Source organism: Blennius ocellaris, assembly GCF_963422515.1.
Source record: "Blennius ocellaris genome assembly, chromosome: 5".
Classification (NCBI taxonomy): Eukaryota; Metazoa; Chordata; class Actinopteri; order Blenniiformes; family Blenniidae; genus Blennius; species Blennius ocellaris.
Genome location: NC_137654.1, coordinates 16862508 through 16879727, shown reverse-complemented (window position 1 = coordinate 16879727; position 17220 = coordinate 16862508). Strand labels below are relative to the sequence as shown.

General features: G+C 40.9%; 1 protein-coding gene across 3 annotated transcripts in view; it reads right to left on the bottom strand.

Annotated features, from left to right (window-relative positions):
* The window catches only part of plekhg5b (pleckstrin homology domain containing, family G (with RhoGef domain) member 5b), a gene marked incomplete at its 3' end in the record, with an annotated part of 91253 nt that overhangs the window by 43277 nt on the left and 30756 nt on the right, over positions 1–17220 (bottom strand). Inside the window, exon 1 of one of the 3 annotated variants that reach the window (XM_080497013.1) lies at positions 2087–2214. The exons of the other annotated variants lie outside the window; for them this stretch is intronic. Within the exon in view, the coding sequence (XP_080353139.1) occupies positions 2087–2104 (18 nt within the window). The 5' untranslated portion in view covers positions 2105–2214. Of the gene's footprint in view, positions 1–2086; positions 2215–17220 lie in introns of those variants that run through there. 3 annotated transcript variants of the gene reach the window in all.

The following is a 17220-nucleotide window of genomic DNA, read 5'->3' as shown; positions in this document are numbered from 1 at the left end:
CTGACTGGTTAGTCCTTTCTAGAGTTTGCATGTTCCATCTGGACCTTCTCCTGGATTACTAATCTATAAACCTGCTTGTTGGTTGAATTGTTGCCTCTACATACGTCAGATTTCCGAAAATCCAGATGAGATAATATGACTCATCTGGTATTTTATATCATTTGGATACGGTGACTGTAACTAAACACAGTATTTCACAATGTCATCCTCCTCTGCACAGTGACACACAGTAGACTGTTTTTCCCCAGATTACATATATAGGCATTTAGGAGAAATGGGGTACTTTTGTATCACTAACATATCAACATTCCCATGACATTTATACTAAAATTAAGCAGATTTAAGAGATAGAATAAACAACACGACATTTGCATGCCTTTCTCATGCAAAACCCATCACAGGTGAATGACCATCCTGCATGAGTGCAGCTGCTAACCTTTGACACGTCTTTATTTTTCTTTTCCAAGCCATTATCAAAGGCAGCAAACAAACATTTCAGAGGTGATATTGAAACGCAGCCCAAAGGTCCGTCGGTCAGTGTCAGAGAGTTACCAACTCGGAAACAAATCAAGACTGGGCGCAACTGCTTTGGTTTTTTTGTGAAGTAAGTGTGTGTGTGAAGTAAGTGTGTGTGAAGTAAGTGTGTGTGTGTGTGTGTGTGTGTGTGTGTGTGTGTGTGTGTGTGTGTGTGTGTGTGTGTGTGTGTGTGTGTGTGTGTGTGTGTGTGTGTGTGTGTGTGTGTGTGTGTGTGTGTGTGTGTGTGTGTGTGTGTGTGTGTGTGTGTGTGTGTGTGTGTGTGTGTGTGTGTGTGTGTGTGTGTGTGTGTGTGTGTGTGTGTGTGTGTGTTTCAACACGTAGTTTTACACAACTCGTATTCCAGAAACTGAATGTGGTACGGCCACTCTCCAAGCTCAGTCCAAACAAACCAGTAAAAGATCCTTTTTTTAGCTACATGCTGTATAAGCTACAAATTACTTGGCATCAAAGTGAGAAGGATGGAAATAATTGCAACTGCCTTAAACACAACACAACTGACCCTTGAAAAATCCCTGTAGCCAAACCAAATGTTTACATGACACCCGAATGACACATGCCACCGTCACAGTGTCGTCACTGAGGAGAAAACGTCGCCCCCGTAGCTGCGTCTCAGGGAGAGAAACACGGATGAATCCTCTGAGAATTAAACAAAGCTGTACAACGATCGGTTCAGTGTGATCAATGCAGCCACAGGAGAAAAACGCACCACTCACCAGCAGCTGCTCTCCCTCTCCGTCTCCGCTACAACAATGTCAAGTGTACTGACTGGCTGGACTGTGACGCAACGAGCCCTTCCTATCCATAGCTCCAGGGCAGGAGAAGGAGAAGACGAAGGAGAAGGAGAGGTAGACAGGAGGGCGGTGAACAAGACCAAAAAAGGAGGAAGTAAGAAAAGGAGGAAAAAAAGAAGAAGTGTGTAATCCAAGTCAAATTAGTGCTTCCAGTGAATGCTTATCCGGACACAAGCTGTTCCAAATATGACTTGGAAATTGATTATTTGGAAACCACTTTCGATTTGTTATGAGGAAAATGGAAAAGGGGGAGAGTTGGCGGGTGCCAGGGGGTACACTGGCGTGTTGATATAAGAAGCAGATGTGAAATATGCAGACATTGGAGGAAAAACAGATTGAATGTGCTGGATTTGTGCTGCCTTGACAGCCCCTCAGCAGGCAGACAGAAAGACGTCACAATCAGCAAGAGACAGTCTATTATGATAATTAATTTACAATGTCGGGTATTAGTTAAGCAAATAAGGTTCACATGTCTAATGTGTTCTTTGTGTTCTGGTGTGTGTTCTTTCAACATGTGAACTGAGTTATGAGCATGTTAACTTCAGATGTACAAATGATGAAGTGGCCTTTTCAGCAGATATTAGATTTAATAATTAATCATGTTAATAGCTGAAAGTCAAAGTCATATTTTATTCTAACAAACAATGAATGAAAACTGGCTGCTAATGCTAGTTCACAGAGGTATAACAGATCAACTAAACCAGAATGTTTTTTAATGCACTTTAGCAGACAAAATAAAAAACTAAACAGTGTCTTACATTGAGTATACTTGCCATATACAAGCTCTGCTTCCCAGAAAAGCTGGTCTCTTCTCTCTCTCAAAGGAAAAACTGATCGATATTTCCAGCAGCTGGTGAAAGCTTTTTAGTCCCAACCCGAATCAAACTCCTTGTTTTTTTAAGTCCCCGATATAATCCCAAGCAAGAACGGCAGAGAACACCGGTCAATGTGACAGCACGGTGAGGTCGAGAGAACGTGACTGAGCTGGGAGACTCGCTCTGTTTACTACAGCAGTTGACTGCTGAGACACACAGACTCAGACAGAAATAATCAACCCCGCCTCTCTGCCCGATCACACTCCCACATGCTCGCGCAAATCCTGGCTGACTCATGTAAACTTACGCTGAAACCAATCCGTTTTTCCCCCCTCCTAGAAAAAAAAACAAAAAGAAAGAAAAAAGCCGGCCAAGTTTCCCCATCTGACAAAGCATTTACTTTGATGTTTCAGCCTGGTCCAGATGCAGCTAACGCTCGCTGAGCAGTCCTCGGTTTCTAATCCAGCTCCCCGGCCTTGATTTAGTGCTTCATTTGAACTCTGACCCCGGGGGGACGGAGGGTCAGAGGAGGGAGTTCAGTTCAGTTTCTTTCAGAAGTGCTGACCAGGGGAAAGAATGGGAGGTAAATCTGTCAGTGGAGCCACACACAGATTTACATACAGCCTCAGTTCAGTCTGGGTCAGTTATGACATTAAAAAAACAGCTTGTGAAAGAGGGTGAGTTGAGAAAGAATGAAAAATCTGAAATGCTCTGTTCCTGAAATACATGTCTTAAGAGATAATGTGGAGCTAAACTTGGAAACCAATGGATGAGTCATTTGAATATGTTTTTTCTAAAAAAGATATAATCTGCTATTGCTATATGCCAACATGAATGAAATCCTGATCTCATTCTCTTGTAATGCTGTAAAAATACACAGAAATGTCTTTCTTGAGGAGGCTTTATAGAGAAAATATTACTTATCTCAGCTCAGGTTTAGAAGCAAGTTTGTTAGTCCCTCCAGAAAACAAGAAACTTTTTATTGGACTAATTACCATAGATTCAACAAAACTCACTATTTCCATGCATAAACCCCAGATATCAGGTGAACATGTGATCTGTGAGCATGTTGAGTATGGCAACAACGATATTTACAATAAATTAAAACACTTTTGCAGATTATTATAATATTCTATTATAATATACAATTTTTGTGCTTTGAGATTTGCTCTTCCAAACATCTTCTCTTGACCATAAATGACACCAGCTGTGACTGGGCCGTGTTTGATCAAACATAGGTTATGAGCTCAATCAGTCTTTCGCACTATGCAGGTAGTGCTCTCATATATTGACAGTTGTTTTGCCACTTTCTTTTGGTAAAAAAATCTTTTTCTTAAAATTTGGGCACAAAGTCACCTGAGAAGTGGTAAAGACAATTTAAAATCACACAACTGTTGAATACTATAAAAAAAGACTCATCTGAGATGTTCACTGTAGTTAAAACTCTTGAACTAACAACAAACAACTTTTCTTAGTATAACAATATTCATGCTGTTTTCACACTTGATGTTTGTTTTAGAGATGCTCAGATTAAAAAAAAAGGTATTTCAGGAAATGATAGTGGGTTTGGTCATGTTTTTAAACATAGCAAATATACATGAAATCACATATATCTTGTTATTTATGATTCAATGTCATTATTTGCAGTTTTACTTGTTGGTTCTTCCTTTAACGGTTTGAGCTTTCAAATAGAATGTGGAGTCGACACCCTGAATGGTGAGACACTGCAATGACGTTTTATTCCCTCGAGCAAATCACCAATAGACTAAGGTGAAAAAAATCATCATCTGCAGTGTGTGTGTGTGTGTGTGTGTGTGTGTGTGTGTGTGTGTGTGTGTGTGTGTGTGTGTACAGCCTCAGTATGATTTACAACCAAAATGTTCTGTTACAGTCTTGACCGCAAACATTCAGCCCACTCCTCTCTGTTCTTTTGTCATTCAGGTTAATCCGAGATGAGCCATGTTTAAATCCCCCACAATTAGCTCACTCACAAGAAACAGTTCATACCCCCGAGGTTGGGAGCACATGTTTAAAGTAAGAGCAACATGGAGTGGGAGCCTGGGGGGTAGATTTTAATACCCCAACCCCACTGTTTCTTGCGTAGTATCTTCAAAACAAGCCAACCTGTTGAACCCTTGCACCTCCCACAGTTAGCCTTAATTAGGAAGCTGTATTTAAAGAGGGGACAGCAGCGATGCAATTACTCTAAAGGATTAGACTCCAACGGCAGCTCCATTGTTGAGGGAAAAGGCTGCAGTTGTGAACATAAGTGACCTTCCCTTGATGCCTGACCTTTCCATTAACCCCCCCAGCTGTGATTTCATTTCAAACGGGGTGGGGAGGACAAAAGGAAACGTGCACATTAGTATAACAAGGACACTGGTGTGAGAGAAAGAATGAGGCAGATCAAAGCCAAATATTTAATCACATGACACTGCTGGAAGTTCTTGAGTTTTCGTGGCGAGGGGAGAAAATTAAAATTGGAGCATTAAATGCTTCCTCAATGGTAACACATTTTTCAAACCTTAATACCCCGTCTATCCAACTAAGCTGCGAATATTGCCACTCACAATGAGTTTCATTAATGTGGTGGTGGTTTACCTTCTCAAAAACACTTGCAACTAACAATTACAAAAGGTTATGTCAACAAAAGTCACTTCACATGCGAGGGAGAGCGAGGGAGAGCGAGAGCGAGAGCGAGAGAGAGAGAGAGAAGGGGGTTGTTTTCTCAACCCATCTCTCCACTGGAGGTCTCTTCTTAAGTCTTTGAACCCTTGTTAAATTGGTCAGCCTGTACAAGGCCGTTTCCATTGGAGCATCAGTCAGGTACCCTCTTCCTGTTATTCCCCTGTCTGCCGCGATGCTGCTTCCTGACCGCGATGCTCCGAGGGGGAGGGTTGCCATCACTGTTTAAATGCCCCCAACCTCCACTCTGGTGTTTGTACTTCCTGAGGAGACAATGTATGGATGGACATACAGAGGTCAGCTTGTTTGTTATTGCTGGCCGTCTCTCAAGCTGATTTTCTTTCCTGACTGACAGCCCAGCGCCTTTTCTTTCCACATTTCAGTGTCGTTACATCAGCGATTTGGCGCCTGCCTTTCACCTTGAAACACAGTTGGGGACGTCTCACAGCAAAATATAACGAGCCCTTTTATATACACACACATGAGATGAATAGACAGCGGTTGTGGTTTGGTTCACTTAAAACAAACTTTAGTGCAATTGCTCTGTTGGTTTGACTCTTTTTTGGAAGTGTGCCAAACAAAGTGGTGTGAATTATTTGAGGCAGACCAATGATGTCCTAGCAGCTAAAACATCAGATCTGGCAGTATCATACTTTTGTTACACGTCTTATACAATGGTGCGAGTGCCATGGAGGGATTGCTGCTGCTGTTTTGACGCCCTTTTTAAACTTTATAAGCAATCCCGTCCCTCCACCTGGAAAAAAAAATACCTCCATAATGAGCCCACAAGTACTTTAAGCACCACACACAGCATATTTGTGGACGTTATGAAAATTTGATGGCATGAAATAAGTTCCAAAAGTGTCCAGTATACCACATTTTTATATATTTTGGTCCAATGATAAAAATGACCATGCGGACACAATGAAATTCAGACTGAAAGGCAGTATTTGGGGGTTATTTGGGTCCCAAACAAGGAAATGTATTCCTGAGTGGTGAACCTTGTCAATAAAAAGAAGACAACCATTTCTGGTCAAATCTTGCCAGTTGAAGACAATAAAGAAAAGCAAACAAGAAAAACATGGGCAATTTTAGCAACGTTTAGTTAATTATCTTGGTTTTATTTTGGGATTTTCTGTTTATAAACAACGTATATATAAGTTCACTGTTGTTCAATGGCCTCTACAGTCAGCAGATGTCAATGCAATAGATCACCTCTTGGATCTGGTATAAATGGAACTTCACATGATAGATGTTCCACCAATAGATCTGTGTCACACTATCATGTCAATGCAGACCAAAATCTCTTCATTTTTGTTCAAACTGTTGAATTTGTGCCTACAAGAATTAAGACAGTTCTCATGGTAAAAGGGGTGCAACCTGCTATTAGAAAGGTATCGGTAATGCTCTGACCAGTATGTATATGTCCGAATGTGTCATATCCAAATTATGCATGATGTCATTGAACAGGAAGAGCCAGGAACATATAAATCAATAATGTAATCAAACACAGATGTGAAGAATACTAACTACTCTGTCCAACACAGCCTTAAAAAGAAGCAAATCTGAATTCCAACATGCAGTTTTATGACTCGGCCAAACAGCAAAGTTTCAAATTGGCATCAATGTTTACCCGTTCATCCAATTATCTTCTACATCCACTTCATCCAGACTAGGGTCATGTGAGGCTGGAACCAATCCCAGCTGACATTGGCTGACAGGGAGGATACACCGTGGACCGCTTGCCAGTTCATTCAGTCCCAGCACAGAGCCAAAAGGACAATCATCCACATACACCTAAAGTGACCACAAAACCAACTGGACCATTTGTTTTTGCCCACGAGAGGATGCAGGAGCAGAGAAAACCCACACTCAGGAAAAACATGCAAACATTTAGAAAGGATATATTGACCAGCAGGGGAAAACCATTGACCTTCGTACTTCCCACACAAATCTGCTGTCAAGTGTCAAAAGAGACTCGCTAATTAAATGTAGTGAAGACTCTTATAACGGAATAAAAACTAGTCAATGCTGCTTTATATAACATATTTAACAAAAATGTGGCGGGGAAAACTGCTCCTGGGAAAAACATTGATTTCATTCAATTGTTTTAAAATATATGATCTTCATTACAGTGGCGGTGTTACATAAAATCCTCATCACCTATTTATCTTTTCATTGTTTGCCCATACATGCACACACACTAACTTCTAACAGTGATGAATAAATACCATGCAAGGTAAGGCAACCTCTATAGTTGATGCTATGTCTTGCCAAAGACACGTGCTTTCATGCCACAACTGGCATTTGAACCCCCACATTCGAGGTCAAGGCTTAATCCCATGTGCACCCAGGGGGCATTATGTCATCATTATGCTAAATATCCTGAAGAAATTGAGCTACTGACACTGAGATATGCAAATTAAAAAGATACACAACAGGCCAACAGCTGCTGCCACACAAAGGCAAAAAGATGACTCAAACCCGATTCATGGATCATAAAGTTGGACAGCTCAATTGTGTGTGTGCGTGTATGTGCGTAAACGCTTGAGGCAAAATGACTAAAGGACCTTCTTCACATTCTGAGGAAACTAAGCCACATACAAGTCATGCTAGTTTTTCCTTTTCTCCGGAATCAGCCTTTTTCATATGGCATTCCTTTTCCGTCTCCCCGATGAGGTTTGGTGACGGTGGTTTGACGTAAAAATGAGCCACTGGCTCACGGTCATCAACTTCTCTCTGAGAACACAACAAGTCCCAAAAGGATGGAAAAAAAAGTTGAGCCAGGCAAAAGAACTACTGACTGGTTTCTACTACTACTGACAGTCTCACTGCTCAGCAGAGAAATGTCCCCATAAAAACAGGAATATCAGTAAGAACCTAACACAGGGAGGAAATTCCCATCCCTGACAGGATGAGCAATGTTTGCAACATAAACCAAATAATAACATCGCCACATGACAAGTACAGTAGAGTCAGAACAGCTGACTAAAGTTTCAAATCAAATGCTTCATCTGAAACAACATAGATGATTCTCATCTAGATGTCTGAGTACCAGATGATGTCAAGTCATGATAAAATCCCATTGCTCACAATCATAACTACATATGATTTAATGACATCAACCAATCACAACTTTATTAGGAACAAATCCAATATAATAAAAAGACAAAACTTTTATAACCTTAACTAATCAGCCACATAAGACAAACCAACAGTTTTTGTTGCTGTATAACTACCCAAGTCAGAAAGATAAACAACATCCCCAATGTGTTCATTCTTGCAATAAAGCACGACAAAAAATCGGACGGGGCTAACAGACTAATTATAAGCGATTTATGTTTTGAGTATAGAATTGCAGCGTCAGTTTTTATAGACGCTAAGTTTGTGATAGTTGGACGAAAACAAACATTTGATTTGCGGTAAGCAGTCACAGGCAGGTGGGTGGGAAAATGGAGTTGGGTTTAATGAAAAGGCAAAGTTGTTTCTCATCCAAATAGCAATGAAACTGAACATGGTATTTAAGGAAATTTGGCCACAGATGAGAAACGAGACGATGAAGAGCAGGGGCCCGAGAACAGAGCTGTGGGGAACACCAGAGTGGCGGAAGATCAATGTAATGTGAATGTTTGTACCTGATGAGTGGACTGAGACTGAAAAGCTATGATTTGATGAAAATGGCCCAGAATTACTATTTACCTTGAAAAAATGGGCATCAGACAATCGTTTTCAAATGACCAAACACTGAAGTTAAAGGAACGTTCCGGGTGAAGCGCTGATGTCATCAAAACCTTGCACGTCTTTCTACAAATACACACCAATACTACTACCAACAAATAGGCCAGCCAGAACACTGGAAGCCAGTGCAATAGGAAGACTTTAAAATGCACCAACTTCATTTAAATGTCTATAATTATGCACACATGCATAATTGTACTTATGTATAGTAAGTAATAGATGCACAACATTTCTTATAACAGCTCAACAAGACTATAACAAGATAATAGAAAATAATTCACATATAATAAAGTGTTTGGATCACATAAAATAAACTGTAGTTTTGTCATTTATTTGTGCCTTTGAATAATGTATATACTTCATGGACTAGTTTGGTATGAAGTAATCTGGACGGTAAAGAGGAGATGATTAATGGTGAATCAACAACAGTGAGTTACAATTCAAGAAAGAAAAACAGCCAGTCTGATCCTGGCTGTTTTTTCCATCGAAATAGAAAAAGGTTCACATGTGGCAATTTTGGACTAAACCTTTCTCTGAAATCCCAGAGGAGGAATTGAACGCTGGGGAGCTCCAAAGAAGACTACATCACTCCACTGGCTTGTTTTCCTGTCTGCAACTGAAACACAGCAACTCTAATCACAATGAACATCCAACCATCTATTTTGCTCAAGATCTACTTAGCAGCTACATGTGGATGTTTTTGTCTGCATCAGCGAAGCAGGTAATGAAAAGGACATACCCAATCACCCTTCCTTTAAAAAACAAATTAACACCGGCTTCTCAATGGGCAGTTTCATGTTGACCTGCGATTAGGTAACTTTTCCTCGGGCTCCCCCAGTCTTAAACTCCAAACGTCTCTTGAGTCGTCAGAGCATTTCAGACCACCGTTTCCATTAGCCGGTTTGCATTACTTCATAAAGTAAACTTTCCAAGAACTTTACAGTGAAAGCTGAGGTCACGTCCTTCAGCATTTTTTCCAAGAAAACCAACCCGAAGACTATGTAGCGTCTGCAGTCTTTCGAGGTACTACAACAGAAGTACAACAGAAGCTCTGAGGAAACACTGTACATTTAGGTGGAAAACAAGGCGAAATTGATTAAACATACAGGAATAAATCAGCTGTGACAACTTTCTCTTGAGGACACTGGAAACATTCTCAAGAAGAGAGAGAGAAAAAAATGACTCACTGGGTATGATCATGGCAGTTTTGCCCTTTTTAGACATCAACTGGAACTCCTAAAAAAAGATACAACAAACATAGAAGACAGCGAGAGGAGGTAGATAAATTAAGAACGCTGAGTAACCTTTGTTGCAGAAGTGAATCTGGCTGCAATCAGAAATGCACCAAGAAGAACTCCACAATGCAGCGAAGTTAATCCATCCCTACCGGGATAAAGGGACCTAATGCACAGCAGGCGTCAACTCCCTGACAGATAGAGAAAGTGGGCATGCAGCCCAATGAGTGAGTTTATTTAGCAGATCCCTGTCAGTGTCACTTAGGAGAGATTTTTCACCCGAGCAGATAGTTGGAGGCAGTGTTGGGTCCAGTGAGTTGGTATTTGTCCAGTAGAGAAGAAAGAGAGAAAGAGAGAAAGAAAGAGAGAAAGAGAGAAAGAAAGAGAGAAAGAAAGAGAGAAAGAGAGAAAGAGAGAAAGAGAGAAAGAGAGAAAGAGAGAGAGAAAGAGAGAAAGAGAGAAAGAAAGAGAGAAAGAGAGTGAGAGAGAAAGAGAGAAAGAGAGAAAGAGAGAAAGAAAGAAAGAAAATGATATTAATTCCACTAAAACATCAGCAAAGGATTGCTCACAAAATATGACTGAATGGGGACAAAAGAGAGGGAGAACGAGAAAAGGCAGAATGACGAACAGAAACACGAGTGAGACGTCACACCTCCACTTAAAAACAGAGCAAATATAATAATTCAAACAATTGGTATAAGAAAATGTGAATTACTTGAAAATGCAGAGAAGGTGGATAAGGAAGGACTCTCACAAATTGATAAACATCAATCAAAAATAATTTGAGACATTTCCATTTGTTTCCTATCCAGATTTGAGGAAAGGTTGCAGTCTCGGGATTGCCCCATATAGATGTGACATTTTCATCTTCTCACCTTAAAATGACATCTATGTCGTCCTAAGAAACACTGACGTCAAACCTGTGCGGGCGTTGAGAATAATCCGTTATTAAGTCTTGCATAACTGTAAACTGTCGATACGACACCTGAAGAAGAGCTGCCATCTCTCTATTGTCTCTCAATTCGGAAAGCAAATTCTCCTCTGGTACAGTACTACTTAAAAAAAATAATAATAATAATTTGTGTTCTCCACTCTTATTATTTCATTCAACTATTGATGAGGAGACGAGCAGACCTGAACTAACAGCCTTCTCTGCATTCACAATAACTGTAAGTAGCATTACCTGCAGTAACTAAATGTTTCCCTTTCTCATAGTTGTCTGCTTGACATTAGTTTGTGCTTTTTTTGCTGATTGTCCTGCCATCAAATCTTAAAGCTGTCTCTTTCTGGGAGATCAAGCATTATAGAGGATCCCCCCCCCATTAACTAATATAACTTTAACTGAAGTTAAGTGAAGGCAAAAGACAAACTCACAGTGTGATAGCAATATGGCAATAATGCAAGTAACTAGCTACTTTTGAACAGTCAGTTAAGTGCAGACGTGAGTTGGAATTTTGGTTGAGGTAGGAAGGACATCTAGTATAAAAACTAGACAAGTCAACAATCCTAGTGAAGGAAGTCCACTATTTGAAGAAGTAACTTGTAACTCTAGTCAAATTCTAATGTTCAGTAACAATTTACAGTTCATGTCATGTGCCTCTTTTAGTCACAAATCCAACTCCCATTCGACTTAACTGTATACACTTCAATTTTTCCATCTCAAGTCATCATTCTCAGATGGATGGAAAAGCCATACGGAGGCAGAAAGCAGGTCAGCTGACTGAAACATTTCCTCATTGTTTCGGTCTACGTCAACCCCCCCCCCCCCCCCCCACTCCAGTTTCTTCACGTTATCCCTGCACCTCCAGCTGTTTGGGTCGGGAGGAGCCCGTCTCCTCGGCAACCCACACCTTACGATTCTTCGTGTCTGATCCTGTCAGAGCTGGGGGGGGGGGATGACAGAGACTGGGACAGAAGTGAAGAAGGGGAAAGAGGAGGGGTAGTATGCCATCGGGGATAATAATGGAGTGAGCAAGCTCAGACTAGCATAGAGCGCTAACCAGCGTAATCGCAAATGAATCCTGCCACCGTGGCCGAGATGTAATGCCGAATTGAACGTCATCTTTTAATTAGACTGAATCCAAAGTTTATTTCAAATCCCTTTGACATAGTGAAACCTAAAGTTAAAAAAAACAAAAAAAACATGCCAACAAAACTGTTAAACACATGTTTGGCTATGTGGAAGTGTTCACATTTACTATTTTTTACTTAAAAAAAAAAAAGACTCATCAGGTCATCGTTTCCTTACTTTTGTTTGTGCTTATTCGGACTGATTTTTTTTCTCAAAACCCCATCTGTGTAAGTAGTTTAATGGCAGTTTGTTGCTTGTATTTTGTCAAAAACAGCCAATTTAACATCAACTTTCTTGATCTCATGAATCTGTTTAAGAATTTATCTCCAGTAGTTTAATCAAGGACAATCCCTTTGGCTCAGTTTGCTCTGATGAATAAAAGACATTAAAAAAAGAAGAGGCGGGCATTGGATCTTTCATCTTCTTGTCTCAAATACTGAGTTGATGTGTGCGATTGATGATGATGATGGCTTTGAATTAGTATTGTTTGTTTAGTTGTGTGGTTTTCAGTCTGCGGTTGCTATTGATGATTGTGCCAGAGATCGCATGGGGGTATCAAGACTGTCTTCTCTGAAGTTGTCAAAATCCGACTTGAACATATCAAAAGGGACCAAGATGGGAAAATGACTTTAATCCAGGGCAGATGGTACACATCTTATGAGCTGGCGTGTGTGTGTGGCTTTTGCATGGGTACGTCTTCCCTCCAAGATTTGGGTTACTTGGTGTCATTAACTCCATGTGAATATGTGCGAGATTGTCTGTTCTTGTGTGTTCTGTGATGGTTTGGTGAATTGTCGAGTACCCATAATTCCTCTGGTCATCGTAAACTGTGTACCAACCAACCAAGACGCTTTGACCGTCAGCTGCTTATTATGTAGCTTGTGTGCTTGTCAATGAGCAATGCTCAGTCAGATAAACACGGTGAGTGAAAAAACTAAATGCAATAAAGGAATATCTGCAGCTATTTTAAAAGCAGTATCTCATTTGTTTACATCACCTGGCGAAAAAAAAAAAAAAAAAGCAAGCACAAACAGTAAAGGACCAGACAAATCTGCCAGTTGTTAATGCATGCTTTCAAGGAACATGAAGGAATTACGGCACCAGGGTGAACTGAGGTGCTTTATCCTCCGAGCACTGTTGCATAATACTGAGTACAGGGGGACACCTGGTGTGATTTCACTAAGCTATGGTGCAGGTGAACACATCCAGGTCCCGGTCAGTCGAGTTGAGACTGGAGGAGTCGCAGTCCCGTCAGGAGCTGATCTATGGCAGGAGGAGCACCGAAAACAAGCCTGTCTGGGAATAAAACCTTTGAAATGCAGCGCAGGACTGGCCTGAGATCATCCTCTCTGCCTCTCCGTGTCTCTTCATCAGTGTTTGTGTCTGCTCTGTGTCCTGCTGCCAAGTCGCCAGTGTTTCGAAGAGAGTGTTGGGAGTACCTTCAAAAGCTCTTCAAGTGAAATATTAAAGTTGAATGTTTTCTTCTCCCGATATTTCTGAGTAGAAAATGCTTTCTTTGATGTGTCTAAATCTGTTCAGCGGGCGGAGCAGGTGAAAGTCGAGGGGAATATTTATGTTCAAATTCTTCAAAGAAATGTGTCTCTTACCAGTCAAGCAACTGCACAGTAAAAGAGCTTCTGAAGGGAAAGTAAGAGCAGAGAAAGTCCTGTAGGTCAGGCCTTCTATGACATTGCCCCCTGCTGTTTAAAACATGCTACAGGCAACATGTGCAACCGTTAAGCAACAACCAGAACAGAAGAGCGGGTCAAATGAGTTTGTACTAGAAAATGATCCCTCACCATATGGAACATGAGTGAGATCTTGACTATTCACAACTGATAAAATCTGCAGAAATTTCAAGAATTGCGACATCTCTGTATTCCCTCTTTACAAGGCCAGAGACGTCTGAGTGAGGAAGTGCATGTGTTGAAGTAGTAAAACAGATCCGTCATTATGCAACGTCGTGGAGTCAGAAATCTCACTGACTCATCAACAAGTGTAATCTTTCCACTAAATGGTGTCATTAGACTAATTTTACTGAGCAGATGGGGAATGCTTTGAGACACAAAGATAGATTTCAGATTTGACCAATTCTGTTTCATTGTTTTACCAAATTGAACCATATAAAGGGGCTTTTTTGACTTGAAAAAGAAACAGCAGATTAGCTCTTTAACAGACTCTCTCAGAAATGATCAATTTGCTTAGCCAGAGGATAATTTTTCATATGGAATAGAATTATGCCCAGCAGACTCATTGTATTTTTTCCAAGAGTGTTATCATCACTGTAGGCCACAAGTCAAGCACAACAATAACAACAATAACAATAATGTGTCGTGAGAGCAAAGCAGCAAATACACAGCAATCGTGAGATATACCCAATATAAGATGCAGTGATTGAATAATAAACATATTCTACATACACTCTGATGAATGTAATCTTGTAAGGAAAGTGATACATTCCCCCATTCGCTCATATTCTCTTACCATAGGTGAGGACTGCCGTGCAAAGGGCTTGATCCCACAGTTGTGAGCAATTTGGAATTCAGTGCCTTGCCCAAGGATACTTTGATATGTTGTCCGAGCACCTAAGTAAATATGCTGATAGTTACAGGGGTCCTCAAGTTTTTGTAATACTATGGGTAAGGTGGGGCTGACCTACAACAAGGGGAAGTATCTTGGGGTCTTGTTCAGAAGCGATGGGAAAAGAGATTCTGAGCTCAACTGCAGTAATGAGGCCACTGTCGGTGAGATTTCTGACAGTTGTGGTGAAGAAGATGTGGTAAAATAACTTTGAGGTCGATATACATCCCCACCCTCGCTTATGGTCCTGACCTTTGGGTCAGGGCCATAAGAATCAGATTTCAGATACAAGCAGCTGAAATGAGTTTTCTCTGCAGGGTGGCTGGCCTCACGCTTTATGATAGAGTGGGGAGCTCGGCCATCTGAGAGAGACTTAGAGTAGAGCCGCGACTCTTCCACAATGACAGGAGCCAGGTGAGGTGGTTCAAGTATCTGCTTAGGATGCCCCTTTGTCACCTCCGAATAGCGAGAGCATCTGAATTGGGGGAGGCTCATGGTTGGCCCGGGAACTGCTGGGGAGATTATATGTCTCGATTGGTCAGAGAGCAGCTTGAGGTGTTTGGGTGTCTAAGCTTCATACTGCCAACAGGATCCACACAGATCCATAAGGATGGCTGGATGGATGGATGGATGGATGGATGGATGGATGGATGGATCTCCCTATTTCTACCTGTTCCAGTCCACACACTGATGTTTTCCTCTTAGCTCCTTACATAACAACATCGATCCTAACCATAACTAAGGAGAAAGCACCCAGCCTTGTCCACAACTCACACAAAACCGAACAACAGGAGGGACTGAGTCATGTGAGAGGGGCCAGATTGTGATTGAGAAGCAGATTCAAAAAGTGAGCTGTAGGGAAAAGCCAACTCTGATAGTTGAGTTGAGCACTTTTGCAGACCCCTCCTTTCTTTATTATTCTCCGTTACCATGGAGAAAAACTATATATAACCATCTCGCTCTCTCTACATGCTCTGTGACTTCAACATCTCGTCTTTCTGTCATCTTCCCATTTCATTGTTTCCACAGAGGACAGCAGGAGACACCGCCGCCATTCACGAGGGGAAAATCCGGCCTAATGCCCGGCTCCGGTGGCAGAAGGGAGACGTCAGGGGTGAAGCAGACAAACCAAAACATCCCAGAGCGACTGACAGGCAGGCCAGACATTATGTCGGTTTCCCCTGCTCCTCTGGCCAGACTCCCATTTTCAGAAACCAGTGGCTTCAAAGGAATAATTCATTTCACAGTCTGGTGGCCAGACACACAGCCGCAAGACTCACGCCCCTTTTAACACCTAATAGAAAAAAAGAAGCTTTTTTCCACTCCGCTTCACTTTTTACAATGCCCACTACAACACAAGAATGTATGGCACCCTATAAGCAGGTAATACAATTTAAAGTGCTTCATAGATGATTGACAAGGTGATGAGACCGAACTGAAGATTAAGAGTGATTATAACTTTAAAAAAATGACTAAACGAGAGTGAAAGGGACACTACTGTGTTGTTTTGGGAATTTTATGGGATGGACTTCCCCTAGGGGGTGCCAGAGAACTTAAGTGGTAACAAAAGTCTGGGGTTCATGGGAATGCATTTTCCCCAACATCAATGTTTCATTTTTTAATGAAAATAATCAAAACTGAAAAGAAATTATCATTTAAAACAAATTATTCGTGTTTAGTAAACCTGTTAATGTGTAAAAACACATACGGTATATTTAGAACTGAATTGAATGTGTTTTTGACGTTTATTTTAATTATGAAATAATCTTGTCTCTAAGGCGTTAGTGTAACAGTTTCAGAATATATATAAAAACTCACCACATAGTTGGAAGTTATTTCCTATAGATTTCAAATGTAGTCGCATGGTGGTGTGGCAGTTAGCACTCATGAGTTTGAGTCCATGTTGAGGCTTTCTGTATGGAGTTTCCAAGTTCTCCCTGGGCGTGCATGGGGTTCTTTCTGGACACTCTGGTTTCCTCCAACAGTCAAAACATGCGTTTAAGGAGGCTATATAGAATCCATAACAGTGGCCAACAACCCTTAATTTAAAAAAAAAAAAAATAGTATTGAATATGGACCCCAACAATCATGAAGATTATTATCTTTTAAATTGGAAAAACAAAAAGTAAACCAGTCCAGCAAAAACGAGTAGTGTGTTCGACAATGTATGTGTAGAGGGAGAGTTGCAATGTGGTTTTAGCCGTGTTTGGGGGAGGGTTTACCCAACCCGCATTTTCAAACGCCTTTGTTTAATGTATTTCTATATTTATTTCCTCCATGACGTTATGGTCGCTGAACATGTATTGACATCATTGCTTTTCTTATCCAACAACCTTATCAGTGTCACAATTCATCGACCCCTTAGAAAACCAGCGCAACTGCCAACATTGTGGTTTAAATGTGGCAAAGTAATCAATAAGGTTGGAGGAACCTAATTGTGGGTAAAATGACTACTTCATTCATTTTTGGGAACAAACAAAACCTTACATTTTAATTCACGACTGGCAAACCTAAACAACAGAGTACCAGATGAAATAATGTCTGGTGATAAGCAACAATAATTAAAAGCTTGAAGGGCGTTACAAAGATCAGGGAGTGTGCTTCTTCAATTTTGAGGCATTTAACTGCAAAGTCAAAGGCACTGACCATGTAATCACATAGCGGCCTTCAAAATGACACAAATAAGCCATTTTTATCCAACATCCCTCTTAGAATAATTTGTCAGGCCCCTCCCAAACCAGTGCGAATCAGGCAAATAGGTCTGCTTT